Source organism: Sorex araneus, chromosome 3 (assembly GCF_027595985.1).
Source record: "Sorex araneus isolate mSorAra2 chromosome 3, mSorAra2.pri, whole genome shotgun sequence".
NCBI lineage: Eukaryota > Metazoa > Chordata > Mammalia > Eulipotyphla > Soricidae > Sorex > Sorex araneus.
Window position 1 is genome coordinate 214,746,960 of NC_073304.1, and position 22,990 is coordinate 214,769,949.

Genomic DNA, 22,990 nt, shown 5'->3' on the forward strand with positions numbered 1-22,990 from the left:
GATTCCTCTCTCCAGGCTTTATTTATAACAATCTGACAGGAAGCTGAGTTTTTCTCATTATTGTTGTTTTGGTTTTTTTGGGGGGCCACACTCAGTGTTGTTCAGGGGCAGACTCCTAGTTCTGCATTCAGGATCACTGCTTATTGGGGGACCATATGGCGTGTTGGGGATGGAACCCAGGTCACATGCACAGCAAATGCCCTACCCACTGTACTATCTCTCCAGCCTCAGGAAGTTGATTCTTGATCACCGCTCAGTATCAGAAGAGGCCATTCCTCCTAAACATTTTGAAGATGGCACAATACCTGTCCTCCAGGATAGAGGACACAGCATTCAGAGCAAATGGGATTCTAGCTCATCTTATCCTTTCTGTCACCTGAACAGGTGTGATTCTACCTCTCCTTTGAAAGGGAGGGGAGTGGGGGTTGGGCTACGCCCAGCAGTGCTCTGAGCAGTGCTCTGGGGCTACTTCTCACTGTTCTTCAGTGACCCCAAGGGGCCCTATGTGGTGTCAGGGATTTGAACCAAGGCAGTAGCTGCAGCAACAGCATGCAAGACAAGGGCTCTATCTCTCTGTCCCCATGCCCCTTCCCCTAGGCTCTCTCCCACAGAGCCATCTAAAGAGAGACATGCCATTATCGCCTGGTGCTTGCTCACTGCAGTGGATTCTCTCCGCTTCATCTCCTGCACTGTCAGTTCCAGCTTGTTATAGTGGTCTCTCTGTACAAAAAAGAGATTTTCATTCCAGTGATGGGGCAAATTGACAGACACACAGTCATATCCTGCCCCTTCCGCACAAAAACATTTCCATACCAGTGATGGGACACACACATACCCCCTTTCTACAGGGCTACACACACACACACACACACACACACACACACACACACACACACACACACACACACACACACACACACACACACACACACACACACACACACACACACACACACACACACACACACACCCTCCCCCCATACATATACCGAAAGGCCTACTGGAGTGATCTGATTTCAGCTGGTTCCTAAGATATTTCCCACGATTAGGGAGATCCAGCAGCTGACAGAGTAAAGAATACTGGGGGATTCACTTCACCATGGCTCTACCTGTTTGGTTAAACTGAGAAAGAGCTCTTCATTTTCCTTTTTCAGATATTCCAACTGTCTTGTTTTATCTTGATCTTCCTGAACAAGTTTTTCCTTCTCTTTTTCCTGCGTTGACAGCTGAACCTAAAACAAAATTAGGGAATATAACCAAAGACCCTAGAATAGGGAAATCAACCAGGAACCATATATCTATCTATCTTTGAGGGGAAGAATTTGGGCCATCCCAGGCAGTGCCCAGGGGCTCTTCCTGGCTCTGTGCTCAGGAGTGACTCCTGATGGTGCTCAGAGGACCATTCATGTCAGCAGGAATTGAAACCTCGTTGGCTGCATGCAAGGCAAGCCCTTGCTATCTCTCAGTCCCATGAACAATACTTTTAAGTAAATCCCCATAAAGAGATGTATGCTCCTTAGCAATTTGCAGCTTGGCAAACTGCTTCATTTTCATCTCTTTTTTTTTCTTTTTTTGGGTCACACCTGGCGATGCACAGGGGTTACTCCTGGCTCTGCGCTCAGGAATTACCCCTGGCCATGCTCAGGGGACCATATGGGATGCTGGGAATTGAACCCGGGTCGGCCGCATGCAAGGCAAACACCCTACCCGCTGTGCTATCTCTCCAGCCCCCATTTTCATCTGTTTCATACATCCTTAGAATCTAAAACTCAAGAAAGTAAAATTTGAAACGCTATTAAAAAAAAAAAGCCAAAAACCTATTTTGGGGGTGATTGATACCCAGTGAATCCAGGGATCAAACCCAGGGCCACCCCTGTACTATCTCTCCAGCCCTATGCAAGATATTTACTCTACCACTTAAGCCCCATCCCTGTCCCTAACCATTTTTAAAAGTGCCCTTCTGAAATGACAGTCATCCATTTTAAGAGATTGTGGTAGAAATAAACTAAGTTGTTCTGTTCCTACAGCTGGAGCAATCATACAACATGTAGGGCGTTTGCCTTGCATGCAGCTGACATGGTTCAATCTCCAGCACCCTATATAGTCCCCTGAGCCTGCCGGGAGTAAGCCCAGAGCCCCACTGGGTATAGCTCAAAACTTCCACCTCCCTTACCAAAATAAGATATTCTGTTCCTTATTAAATATTAGTGTTAACCATCGATGGATGGGCATGATGTCCTGAACAGAGGAAACAGACACTGAAATTGTAGCACAGTTCGTAGAAGTACACCAATAGGCAACCACTGCAATGATGAAATGATCCTTCTGGGCCATACCAGAAGAGGTGGCAAGGTGCAAAAACACACTTTCCCAAGGCTGGCAGCGCCTACCTGAAGCCGGTCCACTCTTATTCCCAGCTTCTCATTCTCAGAGGTCAGCTTCAGGTTTTGTTCTTTCAGTCTGCAGAGGTAGAGACAACTCTGTAACACACAGGCCGCTTCCGGGCCTTTTATGGTTGAAGTCTGGCTTGGTCCTAAGCCTGCAGTTCTCACTGGGGGTGGCAAGGGGGGGTGGCCAGGGCCAATTGGGCCAGACCCAGTGGTGTTCAGAAGCAATTCCTGGCTCTGTACTCAGGGGTCATTCCTGGCAGTGCTCAGGGGACCATATACGGTGCCAGAGATCAAACTGGGATTGGCCGCAAGCAAGGCAAACGCCCGAACCACTGTACTATCTCTCCAGCCCTATGAAAACGGAAATTCAGATCGTTTCTTACCATTCTGATACTGGTTCCCTAAACTAGGACCAAAGAGCTCCTGATTGAAAGGGGGTGGAGGTGGGGGTGGGGGAGTTATACCTACAACTGTCATAAACCATATTTTCTGGAGCAGGAGGGATAGTGCTGGAGTCAGGGGCACATGTTTTGTGTGTGTGGGACCCTGGTTAGATCCCTGGAATCAAATGTTCCAGGCACCATGCCATGTCGCCCGGGACAACCGCCGCGGTGTCCCTGCAGGGCCCCAGCAGAACCACAGCCTCGGCTGCTTATTTTGAATCATCTGGTCACGACGGTCAAGGAGCAGACCCTGGGCCCTGAGCACTCCCTGGAAGTCGACTCTGCCCTCCCCAACAGTGGTCGCTAGCAAGCCCCAGCTCCTCCCCTAAGGGTACCTGTACCCAAGAACCACACTCACAGGAGCAGCTCAGCCTCCCAGCAGTCCTGCTGCTCTTGCACCTCCTGCTCCAGCTTCTGTTTGGTGCTTTTCAGGGCTTCTAGCTCGTCCTGGAGAATTGAAAGTCAAAGGCACAGACCACACCTAAGATGCTTGTAATTAAGTCTCAACAGCCAACAGATACTTACTGGACCCTTATGATGTCAGGCCTAGAAAAATATTGCAGGGAATGGAATATCCAAGCAAGGGTTTTAAACATATTAAATGTTCTTTAGGTTTATTTTTGTTTTTGTTTCTGGGTCACACCTGGCGGTGCTCAGGGCTTATTCCTGGCTTGTGCTCAGAGATCACTCCTGGTGGGACTCAGGGAACCCTATGAAGGGACCATATGCTGGGGATCGAACCCAGATTGGCTGTGTGCAAGGGAAATATCCTGCTCACTGTACTACTGCTCTGGGCCCTAAAGATCTTTTAGTTTTAAAAAATTTGTCGCTGTTGTTTTGTTATGGGGGTCACACCAGGTGGTGCCCAGGGTTAACTCCTGCCTCTGTGCTGTAAGGTCACTTCTGTTGGTTCTTGGGGAACCATAGAGTGTCAGGGATTGACTAGCCCACAGGGTTCTCTCTGTATCTCTCAGTTAAAAAAAAAACTAGGGCCAGGGAACTGCTTCAAAGAGCTGGAAAGAATGCTCTGTACGTGGGAGCCCCTGGTTCCATCATGGCACCCAAGCATCAAGTTGGGAATAGCCCAAACCCTGCACTGGTGGGGCTTTGGAATTAAAAACTAACAAAAGGGGCTGGAGCGATAGCACAGCGGGTGGGGCGTTTGCCTTGCATGCGGCCAACCTGGGTTTGATTCCCAGCATCCCATATGGTCCCCTGAGCACTGCCAGGGGTAATTACTGAGTGCAGAGCCAGGAGTAACCCCTGTGCATCACCAGGTGTGACCCAAAAAGCAAAAAAAAAAAAAAAAAACCCTAAAAAAATAAATTAAAAAATAAAATGTATCTGAGGCTGGAGCAATAGCACAGCGGGTAGGGCATTTGCCTTGCGCCAGGCCGACCCAGGTTCGATTCCCAGCATTCCATATGGTCCCCTGAGCACCGAGAGGGGTGATTCCTGAGTGCAGAAACAGGAGTAACCCCTGTGCATTGCCAGGTGTGACCCAAAAAGCAAAAAAATAAATAAAATAAAATAAAATGTATCTACTTTAATTTCTCAAACACTGAAACTAGTACTCGTCAACTCACTAAACAAATATTTAATGAGTGCTTCTTCACCACCAGACACTGTTCTGGTGTTATAGACACAGCAATGGGCAAAATAAAGCTGTTTTTTTTTTTTTTCAGAATACTACTGTCCAATAAATTAACAAAAGTTACACCTACAATGAAAAATTTTAGTAAACATATTAAAAAGAACAGTAGTTTTATAAATAGTTTACTTACCCAGACTTATCTAAAATATCATTTAAACATGTAAACAAAAAAGGAAGTTATATTGTTTTATATTCAGGTTTAAAAATCAGGTTTACAGTTTATGCTTACAGCACATCTCAGTATATCACATTATGAGTGTTTAATAACCACTTGTGGTTAGTGGTGACCCTAAGCAATGTGCTCATTATTCATTTTTCTTTCCCAATTTTATTCTGTGCCAAAGCCAGATATAGTGCCAATAACCATTTCTTGATTTTAGCTTCAAGACTTTTATATTTATTATTTATTTATTTATTTACTTTTTGGGTTACACCCAGCGATGCACAGGGGTTACTCCTGGCTCATGCACTCAGGAATCACTCCTGGTGGTGCTCAGGTGACCATATGGGATGCTGGGAATTGAACCTGGGTCAGCTGCGTGCAAGGCAAATGCCCTACCTGCTCTGCTATTGCTCCAGTCCCAAGCTTCAAGATTTTGAAGTTTTTGGTTTATAGCTTTTTAAAAATATTTTATTAAAAATTATCATAAGAAATAACACTTACCATCTTAATTTTTCTTTTATTATTTGATTTTGTGGTGCTGCGATTTGTACCCAGAGCCTCACACATGGAGGGCAAGAGCTTCCACTGAGTTACATCCCTGGTCCCACCTTGACTATTCCAAAGCACAGTCCAGAGGCTTTAGAACGTTCCCATTTCTCTGCAGCCATCACCATGTCCCCCTCGGAACTCTTCATTCTGCCAACACTGACGCCTACAAAATACTGACTCCCCACTCCCTCCAGCAATCACCAATGAACTTTCTGTCCAATAAGCTGAAGATAAGGTCCCCTCAGTGAGAGGACTCAGGCACAATCTCTGTCTGGCCCCAAGAGTCCTCAAGGCTCATGCAAGCTACAGCCTGAGTTTCCTTCTTCCCCCTTTAAAGGGAACAATATTCCATGATACAGTCCCACTGCTCCAGTCCTACTCATCTGTCTGTCACTGGACGCCTGGCCCCTTCTCCCTTTGGCCACAATGAGAAACGCTGCCGTGGACACAGGTGTACAGACCCCTCATTGATACAACAGGTGCCATTCACCTTTCTCCTGGTGCACTGAATAATAAGTAGCAGAATCAGTTTGTGTGAATTCAAAGACAAGGTTCCTAACCACCATTGTATGATCAGGCTTCTAAAATAAAATACGGCTTTTACATCCAAACATCTGAATCCAGACCCCAGCTCTATCTGAAGCCATGTAAAGGCGCACACAAGCAAGTTCCAGCTTATTGGGCTGCTGTGCAGATGGGCGAGTGGAGTGCTCACATACTGCAGAGCTCACCAGTGCCCGGGACACAGCAGATGCCGAGTCACTACTGCCTTCTGCCATCATCACGTTGCAGCAGGTACAACGGTGGAGACGCATACCCGAGAACCCAGACTCTGGCCAGTGTGGAGCCCGTGAAGGAGGCTGCTGGGCGCCTGGCTGACGTTCCTTGGCTGTGAGCTCGGTCTGGGCGCTTCTGTGTGGTGTCTCACTGCCTGGGCCCTAGCAGCAACACTCTGGGCCAGCCCAGTGCTGAGCTCTTCACAGAAGCACAGGACCGAGTCGTGTCTCGGGATCGAGACAAGTAAGGCCTCACCCAGCGTGGCACGAACACACCCCTCGTCTCTCCTCTGGGCCTCAGTGTCCTCAGCAGGAAATGAAGGTTTTCACAGGTGGGACCACCAAGATCGGTGTGTTTGGGAAACTTCTAAGCTGTGATTCCTGGGGCGTTAGTTTATAGTCTTTAGAGATCTCCTCTATGGCTTCTAGTTTTTGCTTCTTTGTGTGTGTGTGTGTGTGGGTGGGTGGGTGGGGGGGTCACACCCAATGATGCTCAGAGATAACACCTGGTTCTGCACTCAGGAATTACTCCTGGCAATGCTTCGGGGACCATATGGGATGCCAGGGATCAAATCTGGATTGGCTGTGTCCAAGGCAACTCTGTCCCTCTGTCACTCTGGCCCCCTAGCCTCTGAGTATTGTCAACCTTTATTACCAGCTGCTGATTTCAAGAATGATTAAGAGAAGGAGTAACAAAGTGTCTGGAGAACCTGCAACTTTTCCTGCTTTTTCTTTTTCTGCTCCCAATCATGCTTAGCGGATCCCTCTCGTATGCAAAGTGTGTGTTCACAGTCCACTGTTCTCTCTCTGGCCACTCCCTGCTCTGTTCACCTTTAACCAGGGCCATACCTGCTTCTTCTGGAGCTCTGCCTGCTGGTCTGAGCTCTGCTTCTGGAGGCTAGCACAGCTGTCCTTCAGCTCCTGGTTTTCCTTGCGAAGCTCTTTGTTCTCTTGCTCGATCTCTTCCACCTCTCCCTGTGAAAGAACGTCCCATACTTTCACATTTGACCCTTGACTGCACCCTTCTAGCAGGAAATTCTCATGGGCTGAGCTGGCGGTTCCCTCTCTGTAATGCCCTCTGCACCCCACTGGGAGGGGAACAGAAACACAACCGCAGTAGGAGTTTGCCACTGCCAAGAAAGAGAAACGAAACTAAAACCAAAGAATGGTAAAGGGAGCGGATGACGGAAAAAATGCAGATTCCTCTTCAAATTCTTGGCACAGCCTGCCTCCCTACTGAGTGTAGCTGCTTTTGCTTATTTGTATTTGTGCCACACCTGGAAATACTGGGGCTACTTCTGGCTTGGTACTTCAGGGAACAGGAAGGGGTGGGGATGGAATCGAGGGCTCCTTCATACTCTCCTCTGGAGAGATAATATACCCGATAGGGTGCTTGCTTTGTACACAGCCAACCTGGGTTTCATCCCCAGCATCCCATATGGTCCCCAGAGAAGCACCAGGGGTGATTCCAGAACCAGGAGTAACCCCTTAGCATTGTCAGGTCTGGCCCCCCAACAAAAACCAAAAAACAAAAGAAGAAAATGCCCCAATCTCTGCACTTTGGCCTGTGGCACTCTATACCCCTGGGCCTGGATTTGGATCTTGATGATACAAATAGTGTTTTAGGTTTTTTTTTTTTTAATTTCTTTTGCAGTGTCAGAGATAGACTCTCAGGCTCTCAGGCAAGGCAAGTGCTCCACCAGGGAGCGCAGTCCCTAGCCTGGGAGGGGATTCTTTTGTTTGTTTCAGGGTGGGGCAGACTCCAGGGCCTTGTGTATGTGAAGTGTGTCTGCTGCCACTGAGCTACACGACCCTGCCCTGAAAGGATTTTTTAGCATGTCCCTTGTAGCTACCATGTGCTCATACAAAGCAGATTTCCAATTACATAACAACAAGTAAATGAAGTTACTCCTTTCAGATGGCAGAAAGGAAATTCACAAAGAATATATAAATATATAATAAATAAATAATATATATTGCACATAAATATATATTATTTATAAGCTATATATAATATATAATAAATAAATAAATATATAATGAATCTACAAAGCCCTTCTTTCCTCAAAGGAACCTGTAAATTTACTGTGAACATGCAAATGAAAAAAATTATGTAACTGGAAAATTTAAGTGAGGAATACCAAGTGAGGTACAGAAGTTCCAGAGAGGGAGGAGTTACTGATTATTATACTGCTGTCAATAGTTGTACAGCATTTCTGAGTGGGCTTGACACAGACTGTATATTTTTCCCAGCATTATTTGTTAGGCAGTCAATAAAAGCGAAATTGACTCAATGGTGGCCTGGAGTTGCTATTCTTTCTTTGTTTGTTTTTTTGGGGCCATACCTGGCAAGTGCTCAGGGAGTACTCCCAGCTTGGTGCTCAGGGGTTGCTCATGGCAGTGCTCAGGGAACCATGCTGTGCTGTGCTGTGATGGAATTTGGACCCCCTGCTGGCAAAATTTGTGCTCCTGTCTGCTATTTCCCTGGCCCTGTACTCAGGAATCATCCTAGCAGGGCTCGGGGACCTGTATGTGGTGCTGGGGACTGAACCTAGGTTGGCTGTGTGCATGCAAGCACGTTACCCACTGACCTCTATCTCCAGTGCCGGAAACTGCTATTTTTTTTTCCCGCATTTTGGGTCACACCTGGCGATGCACAGGGGTTACTCCTGGCTCTACACTCAGGTGCTTGGGGGACCATATGGGATACTGGGAATCAAACCCGGGACGGCCGCATGCAAGGCAAGTGCCCTACAGCTGTGCTATCACTCCAATCCCCAAAACTGCTATTCTTTTTTTTTTTTGGGTCACACCCGGCAATGCACAGGGGTCACTGCTGGCTCATGAACTCAGGAATTACTCCTGGCGGTGCTCAGGGGACATATGGGATGCTGGGATTCGAACCCAGGTTGGCCGTGTGCAAGGCAAACGCCCTACCTGCTGTGCTATCATTCCAGCCCCCAAACTGCTATTCTTAATGGCCCCAAAGGCTTGGGGTGAGATGCTTACTGACCTGAGAGGTAACAACCAGGATATCCTCCTCACTTTCTGGACGAAACTGGAATGGGACACTTGCTCCCCGGATGACACCGTCCTGATCCACATAGCAGAACTGGTAATACTCATCATCTTTGGGCAGGTAATAAGCTAAAAATACAAGCAGAATTTTTTATTTTAGCGTGTGTTTGTGTGTGTGTGTGTGTGTGTGTGTGTGTGTGTGTGTGTGTGTGTGTGTGTATGTATGTGTGGTCGCACCCAGCAGTACTCAGGACTTACTCCTGGCCCTGCCCTCAGGGCTCACTCCTGGTGGTGTGGTGCTTGGAGGACCCTATGGGTGCCAGGGACTGAATTCAAGTTGGCCGCATACCAGGCAAGCGCCCTCCCCTGCTGTATTTTCTCTCTGGCCCACAGGCAGGGTTTTTAATGCAAGATAAGATCTAGTCAGAAAATTAAAAACCTGCAAGCCTTTTATCTGCCCAGAAAGCTCCTGCTCCAGGAAGAGAGTCCTGGGGTTTCTCCGTACCTTTGAAGCGAACTTCCTGCTGTTTGGCTGCTTCCTGGTTTAGGTCCGTGGGCAAAGGAGCCCACATGAAGGTGTAATACTCGCGGGTGGTCTTCCATCCCACCTACAATGACAATGACATTCAGCATTTGCAAGTGCTCACGGAAGATATCTGGACTATGTCCTTTTGTGGGGGAGTGGGGCGCACCCAGCAGTGCTCAGCAGTGCTCGGGCTCAGCCTGGCCTTGTGCTCAGGAATCAGTCTGGTGGTGCTCAGGGGAGGGGGGCTTGCCTGGTGGGCTCAGATCGGTGGCAGGCGAGTAAAGTGCCCTACCTGCTGCACAATCTCTCTGGTTATCGTCTTCTTAAAATGCACTTATTTTCATTTTATTTGTTTTATTTTGGGGCCACCTCTTATGATGTCAGGGATTTAACTTTGCCATGTGCAAGGCAAGCGCCCTACCCACTGTACTTTCTTTCTTGCCCTCTAAAATTTTAAAACGTTACTTGACCATGTGGGTCATGAGCCACAGTTTAAGAAACTGGGGACTAAGATATGTCTGAGAAGAAAATGAAAACTATTCAGCACCCATAGCAAGAGTTCTGAAAATTCTCCAAGTTGAATACAGGATTATGAACTGTGATCCCGATATCTTCTTATCTTTAGGAATTTTCTAATCAGGAAGCACTTCCAATCTGTCCTTCCCATTGGATTATCCTCTGCTATGGCCAATTTAGTTCCACTGCTTCTAACGACCTGGTTATACCATTGCCCTTCGAAAATGCCCCCCTTTTTAGGGGAAGGGGTCCACACCCTGTAGTGCTCAGGGTTTACTTCTGGCTCTGCACCTAGGGATCACTCATGGCAATCACCATATAAAGTGCCGGGTATTGAACCTGAGTCAGCCATGTACAAGGCAAATGCCTTACGTGCTATACTATTGCTCCAGCCCGGAAAATACCCCTTTTGAATATATGTGTTAAGGGGGAAGGAGCAAAAGGGTTCTCAGGTTGAGGCAGCATCTGAGTCCAGACCTATGTAATTTCCTTTCTTTGGTGTTTGTCTTAATGCACATTTAATGAAGGCCTCTCAGAGCTAAAGATAATAGCAACAAACTGGTAGTCATAAAGGCCTCTTCTAGGTATTGAATGAAGTACGTTGTAAGAGAGGAGGAGACGTAAAACATGTCTCAGAGAGCTGGCTAAGTGGAAAACCTCTCACTAAATGTGAAGAAGGGTAAAAGATGGCTTAAATTGTCTCTGGAAGATAAGAGCACACTAGAGAATAGGAAGGGAGCCATTGTATCTTCAAGGGGCGAATACTCAGCAAATTAGACACAAAATTACGTTTATTGCCATATTTTGACCCTGCCTGAGCCCAGTGGGAAGAGAAAGAAATACAAATAAATTTTTTTTTGGTATATTAAGAAACCAGAGCTGGGTTGAAAAGGTTGTGCTAAGAGCTCATCAGGACAGACGAGGGCATGTTTTAGTGTCTCATTAGTACATGTCCCATTGCTGTAAACATCTTGGAGCTTACTGCAGCCTGCAAGCCAACAGGAAATAGAATTTTATGGAGTTCTCATTCACATCCCGGAGCTTTTTAATGCACTCTGACCAAAATACCATCTAGGAAGCCTAAGAATTACCGCTGTCTTGGAACCAGGAAGCAACCTCTCACTACCTGCAATTTCAGCCTTTGATGCTCAGGGGTCTCCATTGTCTGAGGGGTCCTCAGCCATGCCTGCCTCCTGTGGTATAATATTTCCCCTCTGAAGCTGTGGAGTACTTAAACGCCCACTGGAAGGGAAGGATGGGGGTGTTTCCACCTTGAAGGAAGAAAGTCAACTCCTACCCATTTCATTCATTTGTGTATGGAGGGCCACGCCTGGCTGGACTCAGGGCTTACTCCTGATTCTGCCCTCGGGCTCACTCCCGGTGGGCTTGGAGGTCATATGGGGTGCCAGGGATCAGCCATGTACAAGGCAAGCGCCCTACCCGCTGTATTCTCACTCCACCCGTTAACCAGGATTTCTTTATTGAGGTAAGACAATGCCCCTGAAATGAAGGGACAATCCAAATACTGCTATTTAAAAAAATAAAAAGACCCGGGTTCGATTCCCAGCATCCCATATGGTCCCCTGAGCACCGCCAGGGGTGATTCCTGAATGCAAAGCCAGGAGTAACCTCTGTGCATTGCCGGGTGTGACCCAAAAAGCAAAAAAAAAAAAAGAGGGGCTGGAGTGATAGCACAGCGGGTAGGGCGTTTGCCTTGCACGAGGCCAACCCGGGTTCAAATCCCAGCATCCCATATGGTCCCCTGAGCACCGCCAGGGGTGATTCCTGAGTGCATGAGCCAGGACTAACCCCTGTGCATTGCTGGGTGTGACCCAAAAAGCAAAATAAATACATAAATAAATAAATAAAAAGAATACAAAGCAGGCTCAGGATGTAGCTGGGCAGAGTTCCTACCTAGGATATGTGGAGCCCTGGGTTTGATCTCCAACACTAGGCATACATATCAAAGACAACTGGGGCTAGGGTGATGGGTGGGACTGCAGGGACAAAGTGCATGCCTTGCACGTATGAAACCCTAAGCTCAACATAGGCATGTGTGACTCCTTGGTGAGGTCCTGGTGACCCCAGAGTACCATAATAACAGCTACCACCCCTAGAAAAAAAATCATACCTAAAAAACACTATTACTTTTTTTTTTTTTTTTGGTTTTTGGGTCACACCCGGCGATGCACAGGGGTTACTCCTGGCTCTGCAGTCAGGAATTACCCCTGGCGGTGCTCAGGGGACCATATGGGATGCTGGTAATTGAACCTGGGTCGGCCACGTGCAAGGCAAACGCCCTACCCGCTGTGCTATTGCTCCAGCCCCAAAAAATCTATTAAGATTTTCAGGGGGCTGGAGCGATAGCACAGCGGGTAGGGCGTTTGCCTTGCACGCGGCCGACCCGGGTTCTAATCCCAGCATCCCATATGGTCCCCTGAGCACCGCCAGGGGTAATTCCTGAGTGAAGAGCCAGGAGTAACCCCTGTGCATCGCCGGGTGTGACCCAAAAACCAAAAAAAAAAAAAAAATCTATTAAGATTTTTGTCTAGAGAGGCCAGAGAGAAAGCATAGCAGGTAAGGTGCCTTGTACACAGCTAACCTGGGTTCGATCCCTGGCATGCCATATAGACCCCCAAGTACTGCCAGGAGTGACTGATGAGTGAAGAGTCAGGAGTAACCCCTGAGCATCGCCTGGTGTGTTCCAAAAACAAAAGCAAATTATTTTTTTTCCCTTTCTGTTTCTCGAGAGAGCGTAGCGGGCTGGAGAGCAGGCTTCACACTCGGGCGGCCCGGGTGTGATCCCAGGGCTCTGGCACTGCTGGGTGTGGCCGGAAACAAAACCAAAAATGTTGCTTTTTATGAAAGCATAAGATTTATATTTGATTTAGGGTGAAGTGTCTCAGTCGACACTTCTAAGTGTTTGGGAAATATGATCAATCTATGCAAAATAGACATAACTAAATTGAAAAAGAAAAAAAGGTCCCAAAGCTAGTAATATCTGAATCATGTTTCCCATTACCCACAACTGCCATCCAGCGTGAGAGTGACTGGAGGGTATCTATTTCTCTTTCTTGGTTTGGGGGCTATACCTGCTGGTGCTCAGGACTCATTCTTGGCTTAGGGGTTACTCCTGGCAGGGCTTGGAGCAACAAATGCAGTGCGAGGGATCGAACCCTGTCAGCTGCATGCAAGGCAAGTAAGTGTCTTATTCAGTATATTATGTTTCCGATTTTATATTCAAACATACATGAATTAAATACAATTTAAAATTCAGCAATACCATCCATGTTTTATTTTGTGGATGTTTGTTTCCAGGGTGTGTGTGTGTGGGGGGAATTGAACCCAGGGTGTCTCACACCCCAGGCATGTTCTCTACTGCTGCTGAGCCACATCTCTGGGGTGAACACTAGTCACATTAGGTCAGTTTTCTTTAGGGAGTGGCGTGTTGGGCCATACTCAGCAAAGTCCAGGGGCTACTCCTGAACCAGTGCTCAGGGATCAAACCTAGAACCCTGGCATGGGAAGCATATATTCAGCCCTTTGATCTCCCCCTCTGGCCCCGCCCAGCCACATTCTGATCGCTTGATGCCTACATATGGCCACAGGCTACAGTACTGGAGGGTGAAGGGTGAGTTCTCGTTCACAGAAAATCTGATTGGACAGAAAGAACTGGAGAGATAACTTGAAGGGCCAGTATACAAGCTTTGCATACAGGAGGTTTCAACTCAATCCCTGGACCCACAAGATACCTCAGCACCAACTGAAATGACCCCCAAGCTTCAAGTTCCTGAGCATCGTTTGGATGGGGCCCCCAAACCAAAACTCAAAACCAGTAACAAGAATGGAGCAGAAAGTTGTACTGGACAGTGTTGATCTCTATGCCGTGCTGTAAAGTGAGAAGGAAAAACCCCTCTGGGGTTTCCAGTGTATCAGTGTGCAGTCAGTTTTCTGACTCAGTATCCTTCTAACTCAGGAGCCCTGGCGACCCCTCTGGCTGTCTGCTCCCCTGCCACTGACAGTAAAGAGTTCTGGCTTCCGGGGCTCCATTAGTTAGCTCAGAATCCCAAAGCATTAAGGAAGGATGAATCGGTGATGAATGGGAAAAAGCACCGGCTCCTTCCCAGTCGGGCAGGAGTCATGTGTGCTTCGGGACGAGCGTCACTGGCCAACAAGCACATGACATACGGAGGTGTCAAAACAAAGGTCAGTGATGTTGGCACTCGGCAGTGAAAACTACTTAAATTTGACCTTTATCTCCTATCGCTGAAAACAGGAAGATTTGCTATTATGGCAAGTGAGTGAATTGATGGGAAAGACAGACCGTGCGGGGAGCCGGGAAAGTGGCACATTTCTTATACGGGAACCAAAAGGACTCTGGGGGAACGGACTCTGGAAGTGGGCTGCAAGGACGCGCATAAGCTTTGTCCTTGGAAATCTTTACAAAGAAGTAAGGCACACTTCCTTCAAGAGACAAATCATTGGATGGGGTTGGGTCAACAGCACAGCAGAGAGGGTGTTTGCCCCACCCGTGGTCAACCTGGGTTTGATTCCCAGGACCCCATATGGTTCCCTGAGCCTGCCAGCCATGATCTCTGAGTGCAAGGCTGGGGGTAAGCCCTGAGCATCACCAGGTGTAGCCCCCAAAATAAAACAAAATAAGAAAATTCAACTAACCATATACACAGAGACACACAGACACAAATATAGACACACACACACACACACACACACACACACACATACACACACACACACTGACCAGACATACGAAGCAAGAGCTCAACGGACTGAGCGTAGACTTGATGCCTGGCTGAGCACTGGGCCAGGAGTAGCTCCTAAGCACAATGTGTGGCTCCAAGACAAAACCCCCCCAAATTAAATAAAATTGGCCAGATATAATATTCAAGTTGCTTATAATACAGACAGTCACATGCTCAGACAACTAAGATTCATCTCTAGATCCCAGCCACTCGGTATCAAATGTATCGCTTACTCTAAAGATGCCAATCCAGTCCTTCCTGCGGGGCACAAAATGCTGGGTGAGGCTGTAGTAACATGTGATATCCCCTCCAGGAATGTAGAATTTCTCCATGCTGTTGAAGATGACCTGAGAGAAATGACGATCATCCAGGAACACAGCTGATGTGGGGGGTTCTTCTGTGGTCTCTTCCATGGTGGGGTTTCCTGGTAAGGTCCTGTTATGGAATAGAATAAGTCCGAAGCGCTGAAAATGTCTGCGTTCTCACCCACAGAACATTGGAGGTAAGTCCGGAGAAGTAAAAGCCTGACAAATATCGAGATCACACAACTTGCTTTCAGTTTCACTTGGAGTCATTCTGCACTCGTAACCCCCTACTGCCTGAAACAGCTTCTGAGAGGGCCTCGGTAACTACCACAGACACACTCCCATTCCCATATTCTGTACAGTTGCTAGGTTAGTCCCCTTTTCTCCGTGCCTGAAATAATACAGTAGCCTGGAAGAAAAGGGTCTGAGCTGGAAACTGGGATCTAGATTTGATTTACTGTAAGAAGCCAAGACACCATCAGAATGTCAATTTCTCGATGCCAATTTCTCAGTTCTAGTTACCATCCAGTATCGTCATCAGGCCCTTCTCTACAGTAGTAAGGCTCTGCCAGGAGCTGGGGATGGGGCAAGAGGAAAAGGAGAGAAGAGCAGTTGGGCGAAGTATGGTTGAAGGATAGAGTTCCAGTTCCCGATATGAAACAAGTCCACCACTTGGCTGGAGAGACAGTCTAAGGACTAAGGCGCTCACCTTGCATGCACCTACCTGGGTTTGACCCCAGTACAGAATAGGGTCCCCTGAGCGCCACGAGGATGATCCCTGAAGACAAAGCCAAAACTAAGTTCTGAGCACTGCCAGGTGTGGCCCCCAAACCAAACCAAACCAAATCTACAAACTCTTAAATATATGATCTTGGGTAATTTACATAATTGCCCGGGCCCTGTGACCATTTCCTACTCTGTAAAATGGAGCTACTATAACACTAACCTCATTCATTGGGGGGTTGGGGGCTGGGGGGTATGAGCATTAAATGGCAGTGACATGAATAGTCTTTTAGTACTTGTCATCGAAAATTCACACAAAGTAGAGATATAATGGAGACAGAATAAAGTACTTCCTATAGAGTCTCCTCAAAGACAAAGTTTAGCTGATGTTAGAGACAACTATGATTGTGGCTTATTTTTCAGGACTCAGTCGCTGTCCTCAGAAAGGTCCCAATACAAGGCTGGAGCAACAGTATAGCGGGTCGGTGCTCGCTTTGCACGCGGCTGACTCAGCTTTGATCCTTGGCACGCCATATCATTCCCCGGGCCCCACCAGGAGTGATCCCTGAGCACAGAACCAGGAGTAAGTCCTGAGAACCACTGGGTGAGACACCCAAACCCCCACCCCCAGCCCCACATCCAAAGAAAGGTCCCAATCTAATCTGAAAGTTAGTTTACAATGGACTGCAAATGGCTGTAAAAATAAGGGCAAAATATTTCTGGGTTCAAAAGAAGGACGGAAACAACTGGTTAGGCAAATGCAGAAAAGTTTGAGGAGTCTCAGATAAACCCTTAAGGCTGATTAGGATTTTGACAAGTGGGCTTAGGGAGTAAGATAATTCCAGGTGAATAGAAAAGCCTGCCCATGAGTATAAAAATATACAGTTCTGGGGCTGGGATGATAGCAAAGCAGGCAGGGCGTTTGCTTGCATGCGGCCGACCCGGGTTTGATTCTCAGCATCCCATATGGTTCCCTGAGCATTGCCAGGAGTAATTCCTGAGCTCATGAGCCAGGAATAACCCCTGTGCATTGCCGGGTGTGACCCAAAAAGAAAAAAAATACAGTCCTTGTTTGGAGGCCTGCAAACCAATCTGGCCCCCTCCATAAATGGGAGTAACAACCCTCCCTTCCCCGAGCTAGATAGCCAGGCAGATGGGACGCTCCTTCAGTGGGAAAGCAATTAAAAAAAAAAAAAAAAGTGAGAGCGAGAGCCTTAAAAAAAAAAAAAAAAGTGAGAGCGAGAGCCTTTTTGAATTGTTGAGACCAGATATTTACTCCCTGCCCCTCACAAGCCTGTCATCTTACTGCTCCCTTACTACTGTAATGCAGGGTTTTACTGGGAAATTAAAGCAAAACAGAACAGCTGATTTACACAGCTGGCGGCCGAGGCACAGTAGCGGCAAATACTACAGGACTTCTTACAATTCAGTTGTTGGAACACAGTGGACAATGGCTTGTAAACACAGGGCTCTTCCAGCCTGCCCCACCCTCCTCGTTTCCTGGTTTTATTTCGAACTCGCTCCCTGCCAGGCCTCTTCTTTCATGTCCCCTAGAAGTCAGTTTTCAACAGAGAGGAAGGAACCTGTCTATTCTAGGGAATCGGCTCAGGAATGGAGAAGGGCTCTCTGGTGGGTAACACTGTTTAGCCACATCCTCAACCTCAAGCTCAGATCCGCATTTTGAAGGAAGGGCCCAGATTGTTCCCATGCTAAGCTGCCACCTGAGTGAGTGCCCGTGTGCAAGAGAGGGCAGGCGTGGAGCCTTCTCAGCCTGCAGATTGCTTTGGGTTCTCCTGTCACACTGAGGCCACTATATGCCCTAGTCCTAAGCCCAGAACAGCCGTGTGAGGGTGTGTGGGGGAGGGAATATGGCCTGCCTGTGCGCTCCTGGAATATTCTAAGGGTGGGGAGGCACAGGTAAACATCACATAAATGAGGAGTTTAGAAGCACAAGACTAGGGAGGCAACTGTTGGGGTGGGGGTCCAAAGGAAGGAAACAAGGTCGGAAGACAGGCATGGTTAGAAAAAGATTGAAAGGGGGCTGGAATCAGGCATGGTTAGAAAAAGATTGAAAGGGGGCTGGAATGACAGCAGAGCAGGTAGGGTGCTCGCTTTGCACGGGGAAACTCAGGTTCAATACCCTGGTACCTCATACGATCCCCCCCTGAACCCCACCAGGCATCATCTCTGAGTTCAGCATTGCAAGTATGGCCCAAAAACCAAAAGAGCAACTCAGCCTATCTCTCAGTTACCCTAAGTATCACAGTCCTGGTTCTTTTCCTTCATAAGCTAATCATCACTGGATAGACCATATAACGTGTAACTCCTAGTGTTTGCCAATTAAGTATTCATTGAATAAGCGGACAAATAAGATATGCATGTGATTCATCAAAAAAAAAAAAATGAAAGGAAGGGCCTTGTAAGTAAACACTGGTGTGAATGATGGGAAGGTTACTTCTTTTCTCCCCTGGACCTGCTCTTGATCTGTTGAGTGCCCTTGGAGAAGCTGCTGCTTTTCAGCTTTCTCTTTTCCAAGTCAGGATGAAGAAATGATCATCTCCACGTGTCACATCCATTCTTAGCATGGCTGGTTCAGCTGGCATAGCTGGTTCAAGGGAGGTGGTGCCCAAAATGCAAAAGGCACAGATTTTATTTCCTTAAGGACCCATAAAATTTACACTCCATTACCCACCTTCCACACACTCAAACTCTGGCAAGCTGTTTTTCAACTGGCTGCGAATCTGGCAGACAAGACCAGACAAGGGTCTGGGGGCTTGGTCTAGCCTCTCTTTGATTACTAACAAAACAAGCAATCTGTAAGTTTGTTCACGAGAAGGTCAGCACACAAATCACATACACACAATAGACACAAAATGACATGAAAGGTCTCATCTTCTGAAGCTTGAATGAATAGCCAAATGGAAACTATTCATTCATCTGAAAACCTAATCATCCACTTGGAAAAGTCAATGGTCCGGGGTCTTGGCTTATCAAAAATGCAAGAGACGCAAGAGTTTCCCATTTCAGAGATCTCAACGTTTTCCCAGAAGGACTTGGGGAAGCGAGTGGCACTCTGAGTATTCAGAGCTCGGTCATTCTTGAAACAAAAATCTCTCCTCTCAGGAAGAGAAGAGCAGTGGCTTCCTTTCTCTTCTTACAAAAGCTGAGGACATGGGGCCAGAGAGACAGTGCAGCGCAGTGAGTAAGGCGTTTGCCTAGCATGTAGCCAACCCAGGTTCCATTCCTGGCATTTCATATGGTCCCCTAAGCCCACCAGGAGTGATTCCCGAGTAAAGAGTTATCCCTGAGCACTACTGGGTGAGGCCCAAAAGCCAAAAAAAATTTTTTTAAGTTAAAACAAAAGCTGAAGGTACAAAAAAATAAATCTAGAGTGTAATCGTGCCAGACTGAACTGGGTCAGAACAGACGTGCCTCCTTTATCTCTTCCAGGAAGAAGCCATCTGCTGATTTTTAAGGGCAATGATCCTTAAAGCTTTTCCTCCTTCCCAGTGATAAGAACTTCCTGGGAGAAATAGGGTCCTCCAATGGTTCAGGGCCTTTGTTTTCTGACAACTCAGTCTAGAAAGGACCTGGTGGGGGCTGTGGAAGGGAGCAAGTGCGTGGAGGGAGAATGTGGAAGGGAAACTAGAATGATTTAAGCAACAACTTATCCCATGTTTACCACGCTTCCCACTCAGGCACCTGTCTACCATTCATTTCTAATTCTGGAAATATCCACATGGGCAAGGAAGAGATTCAATATATGAACAGAAGTTAAATCTAGAAACCCAGGAATTACTGGGTCATGAAAAAGCCGTGGAAGGAACGGAGCCTCCTAGAAATCACGCAACACTTCTCACCTAATTCCTTCCCCCACTGCAAACCAAAGGCTGACCACATAAGCATTACCAGGGAAAGCAAACAGGGCTTTTACAAACATCAGATTACTGAGAGGGAGGGACTAGAGAGACAGCACAGTGGGTCGGGCACCTGCCTTGCATGTGGTAGACCTGGATTCGAACCCTGGCACCCTGCAGGGTCCCCTGAGGGATCCCTGAGCACAGAGCCTGGAGTAAGCCATGAACACAGCTGAGTGTGACCCCCAAAGCCAATAAATAAAATAAAAATCCCTGTGAGGAGGAATGTGGCTCGGGTGTAGAGCACATGCCCTGCATGGCCGGGTTCCCAGGGTGTGATCTGACCCCGCATGACCTGTGTGCACTGATGGGACACACTCATACAATACTCACGTATCATCATACATGAGAAAACAGTGCCGGGATCCCTGGGATTCCGTGAACGGGCAGAGATACTTTACTTGATTTACCTGAACTCTGTCCTAGAGCTGTTTCCCCGCCACACACACACTCCTGCCCTTTACCCTAGTTTGGGTTCCAAAAGGATTAGGAACCTCCTTCAAGGCAGGCAATGGATTTTCAAATCAATTCCTGAGACTCTTGGTTTCTAAGCAGATCTGACATGTTTGCATCTAATGAGCTTGCTCCTGCCCCCAGGATTTGTGACGGGGAGTGCCGGGACGTGCAGGTGCTGTTGAAGAGACCCACCACCACCAATTCTACTTCAGCTCTTCCCGAGTGAACCTATTAACTACACTCACGTGCAGAAATGCTGAAAACGCAGCAAGCAACAACACTGCCTTGTCCAAGCCTCTAATAATGCTAACATTTAACCAAATCAACTCAACAACTTTCCTCATGTATGCTGAAGCACGAAGAAGAAAGTGTCTTATGACTCACTAAAGCTTTGCCTTAGAGAATGTCCAACATTTTTACGCTAGCCTTTTATTTTTATTTATTTGATTTTGGGGCCACACCTGGCTGTGGCAGGGACTATTCCTGGCTCTGTATTCAGGGGCCACTCCTGGAGTGCTCAGAGAACCATAGGGGGAGCTGGGGATCGAACCCAGGTTGGCTATGCAAGGCAGGCACCCCACCTGCCGCTGGACTCTCTCTCCGGCCCCAACACTTGCCTGGTAAACCAGTAGCAAGTGTTTGAGGAGACAGGACACTTCCCCAGGCAAGAGAGAAATGTAGAGCTGATCTTGACTGGACAACAGTCTGAGCAAAGATCAGTAAAAGCCAAACCTACCTATAATCAAGTTCCTTCCTCCTTTTACCTACTTAATTGCTAAACTACTCACAATTAGCAAAATGGAGTGCTACTCCTCTCCTGACAGGCAGAGATGCTCGGCATTCCCTTCAGAGAATGCTGGTAACAGCTCCCAAGTTGTGCAGATGGCCCTGGGCATAAGCTAAGACACAATCGCTGGTCTTCAAATGATGGAACCACTTGCTCTGATACAAAATTTCCCAAGTCCATTCTGGATTCAAGACTCTTAACAATGCAAATATTTAATGGTATTAAATATTCCGGTTCCATGTGGTGTCAGGGATTGAATCCTGGCTTCCCATATGCAAAGCATGTCCTCACCCCTTTGAGCTCTCCTTTAAATTTCTTCTTTTTTTTCTTTTTTTTTTTTGGTTTTTTTGGGTCACACCTGGCGATGCACAGGGGTTACTCCTGGCTCTTCACTCAGGAATTACTCCTGGCGGTGCTCAGGGGACCATATGGGATGCTAGGATTAGAACCCGGGTTGGCCGCGTGCAAGGCAAACGCCCTACCCGCTGTGCTATCGCTCCAGCCCCTTTTTTTCTTATTTATTTATTTATTTATTATTTATTTTTTTGGTTTTTGGGTCACACCCGGCGATGCACAGGGGTTACTCCTGGTTCTTCACTCAGAAATTACCCCTGGCGGTGCTCAGGGGACCATATGGGATGCTGGGATTAGAAGCCGGGTTGGCCGTGTGCAAGGCAAACGCCCTACCCGCTGTGCTATTGCTCCAGCCCCTCTTCTTTTTTTTCTTTTTGGGTCACATGCGGCGATGCACAGAGGTTACTCCTGGCTTTGCACTCAGGAATTACTCCTCGCAGTGCTCAGGGAACCAAATAGGATGCTGGGAATCGAACCCGGGTTGGCCAAGTGCAAGGCAAATGCCCTACCCACTGTACTATCACTCCAGCCCCTCTTTCAAATTTCTTATCTAAATCTTTGTGGTTAGAAAAATTTTATGTTCCCAGGAGGCTATTTTTTGGGGGGTGGGGTGGTGACCATATCCAGCAGGGCTCAGGGCTTACCTCTGGCTCTGCACTCAGGGACCATTCCTGGGAGAGAGAGAGAGAGAGGAATGTGTGTGTGTGTGTGTGTGTGTGTGTGTGTGTGTGTGTATGTGTGTGTGTGTGTGTGTGTGTGTGTGTGTGTGTGTGTGTGTGTGAAGTCTTGAGCCAAATGGACTGCATACAAAGCAAGCGCCCTACCCACTGTACTATCTCTCCACCCCAGCCACGGGAGGATTTTTATACTATTCCATCTCTGCTGTTTGCACAGGCTGCCCTGCTTGTCCTCAGCAAGCCACATGTAAAAAACACAGGCCAGCTGTACTAGGGGAAGAACCAAAAAGCTGTTCTGGGACGAGATACAAGCAACCCGAAGAAACTGCAAGAAAACCTCGAAGCTATGCATAAATCATCATTTGACGGGGAGTATCCACTTTTTCTTTGAAAGGGGCGAGTGTGGGACACCGGCAGTAAAGGTGTTTTAGGCCTAGTGCAAAGAAAGGGCACTGGGTTCCTGTTCTAGTTCTGCCATGGACTAGCCTGAGACTCTGGCCAAGTCTCACTGCTTCTCTTTCAAGCCCAAAGAGAAATTTTTTTCTTTCAAGCCCAAAGAGAAATTTTTTTCTTTCCTCTCAAAAGAAAAAAATATATGTGTGGAGAAGGTTCGAAACTCGCTCAGAAACCCTTCTGCTCCAATAATAATTCCAAGTGAAAGAGAAAGGAAGCCTGAGTGCATTTTCACTGTCTAATCACCTAAGGAGAGGACGGAGCCTGCTGCCACACCGGTGAGCAAGATCAGGTTCTCCAAGAGCCCCAGATCTGCTGGAAAGACAATCTGCCTTCCGTGGGGGAACTCTTATCAGCCGCGTCTAACCAACCAAAGTTCTTTCCTTTCAGGGCTGCCTGGTGGTGGCGACTCGTTCTGAGAACCCCTGAACAGCCTTTTCTCCTGTACCTATGGAGCTCTACTTCCAAAATGGTTTGAATTTTTTTGTTTTTGTTCTTGGAGGGGTGTGGGTGACTTGGG

General features: G+C 47.4%; 1 protein-coding gene across 1 annotated transcript in view; it reads right to left on the minus strand.

Moving 5' to 3' along the window:
* Positions 1 to 22,990, minus strand: part of CALCOCO2 (calcium binding and coiled-coil domain 2) — a 34,581-nt gene that overhangs the window by 10,128 nt on the left and 1,463 nt on the right. Inside the window, exons 2-9 of the mRNA XM_055133661.1 lie at positions 15,032 to 15,233; positions 9,499 to 9,601; positions 8,989 to 9,122; positions 6,825 to 6,950; positions 3,192 to 3,280; positions 2,391 to 2,460; positions 1,110 to 1,232; positions 634 to 720 (exon numbers count right to left, since the gene is read on the minus strand). Coding sequence (XP_054989636.1) covers positions 634 to 720; positions 1,110 to 1,232; positions 2,391 to 2,460; positions 3,192 to 3,280; positions 6,825 to 6,950; positions 8,989 to 9,122; positions 9,499 to 9,601; positions 15,032 to 15,211 — 912 coding nt within the window. The 5' untranslated portion in view covers positions 15,212 to 15,233. The remainder of the gene's footprint in view (positions 1 to 633; positions 721 to 1,109; positions 1,233 to 2,390; positions 2,461 to 3,191; positions 3,281 to 6,824; positions 6,951 to 8,988; positions 9,123 to 9,498; positions 9,602 to 15,031; positions 15,234 to 22,990) is intronic.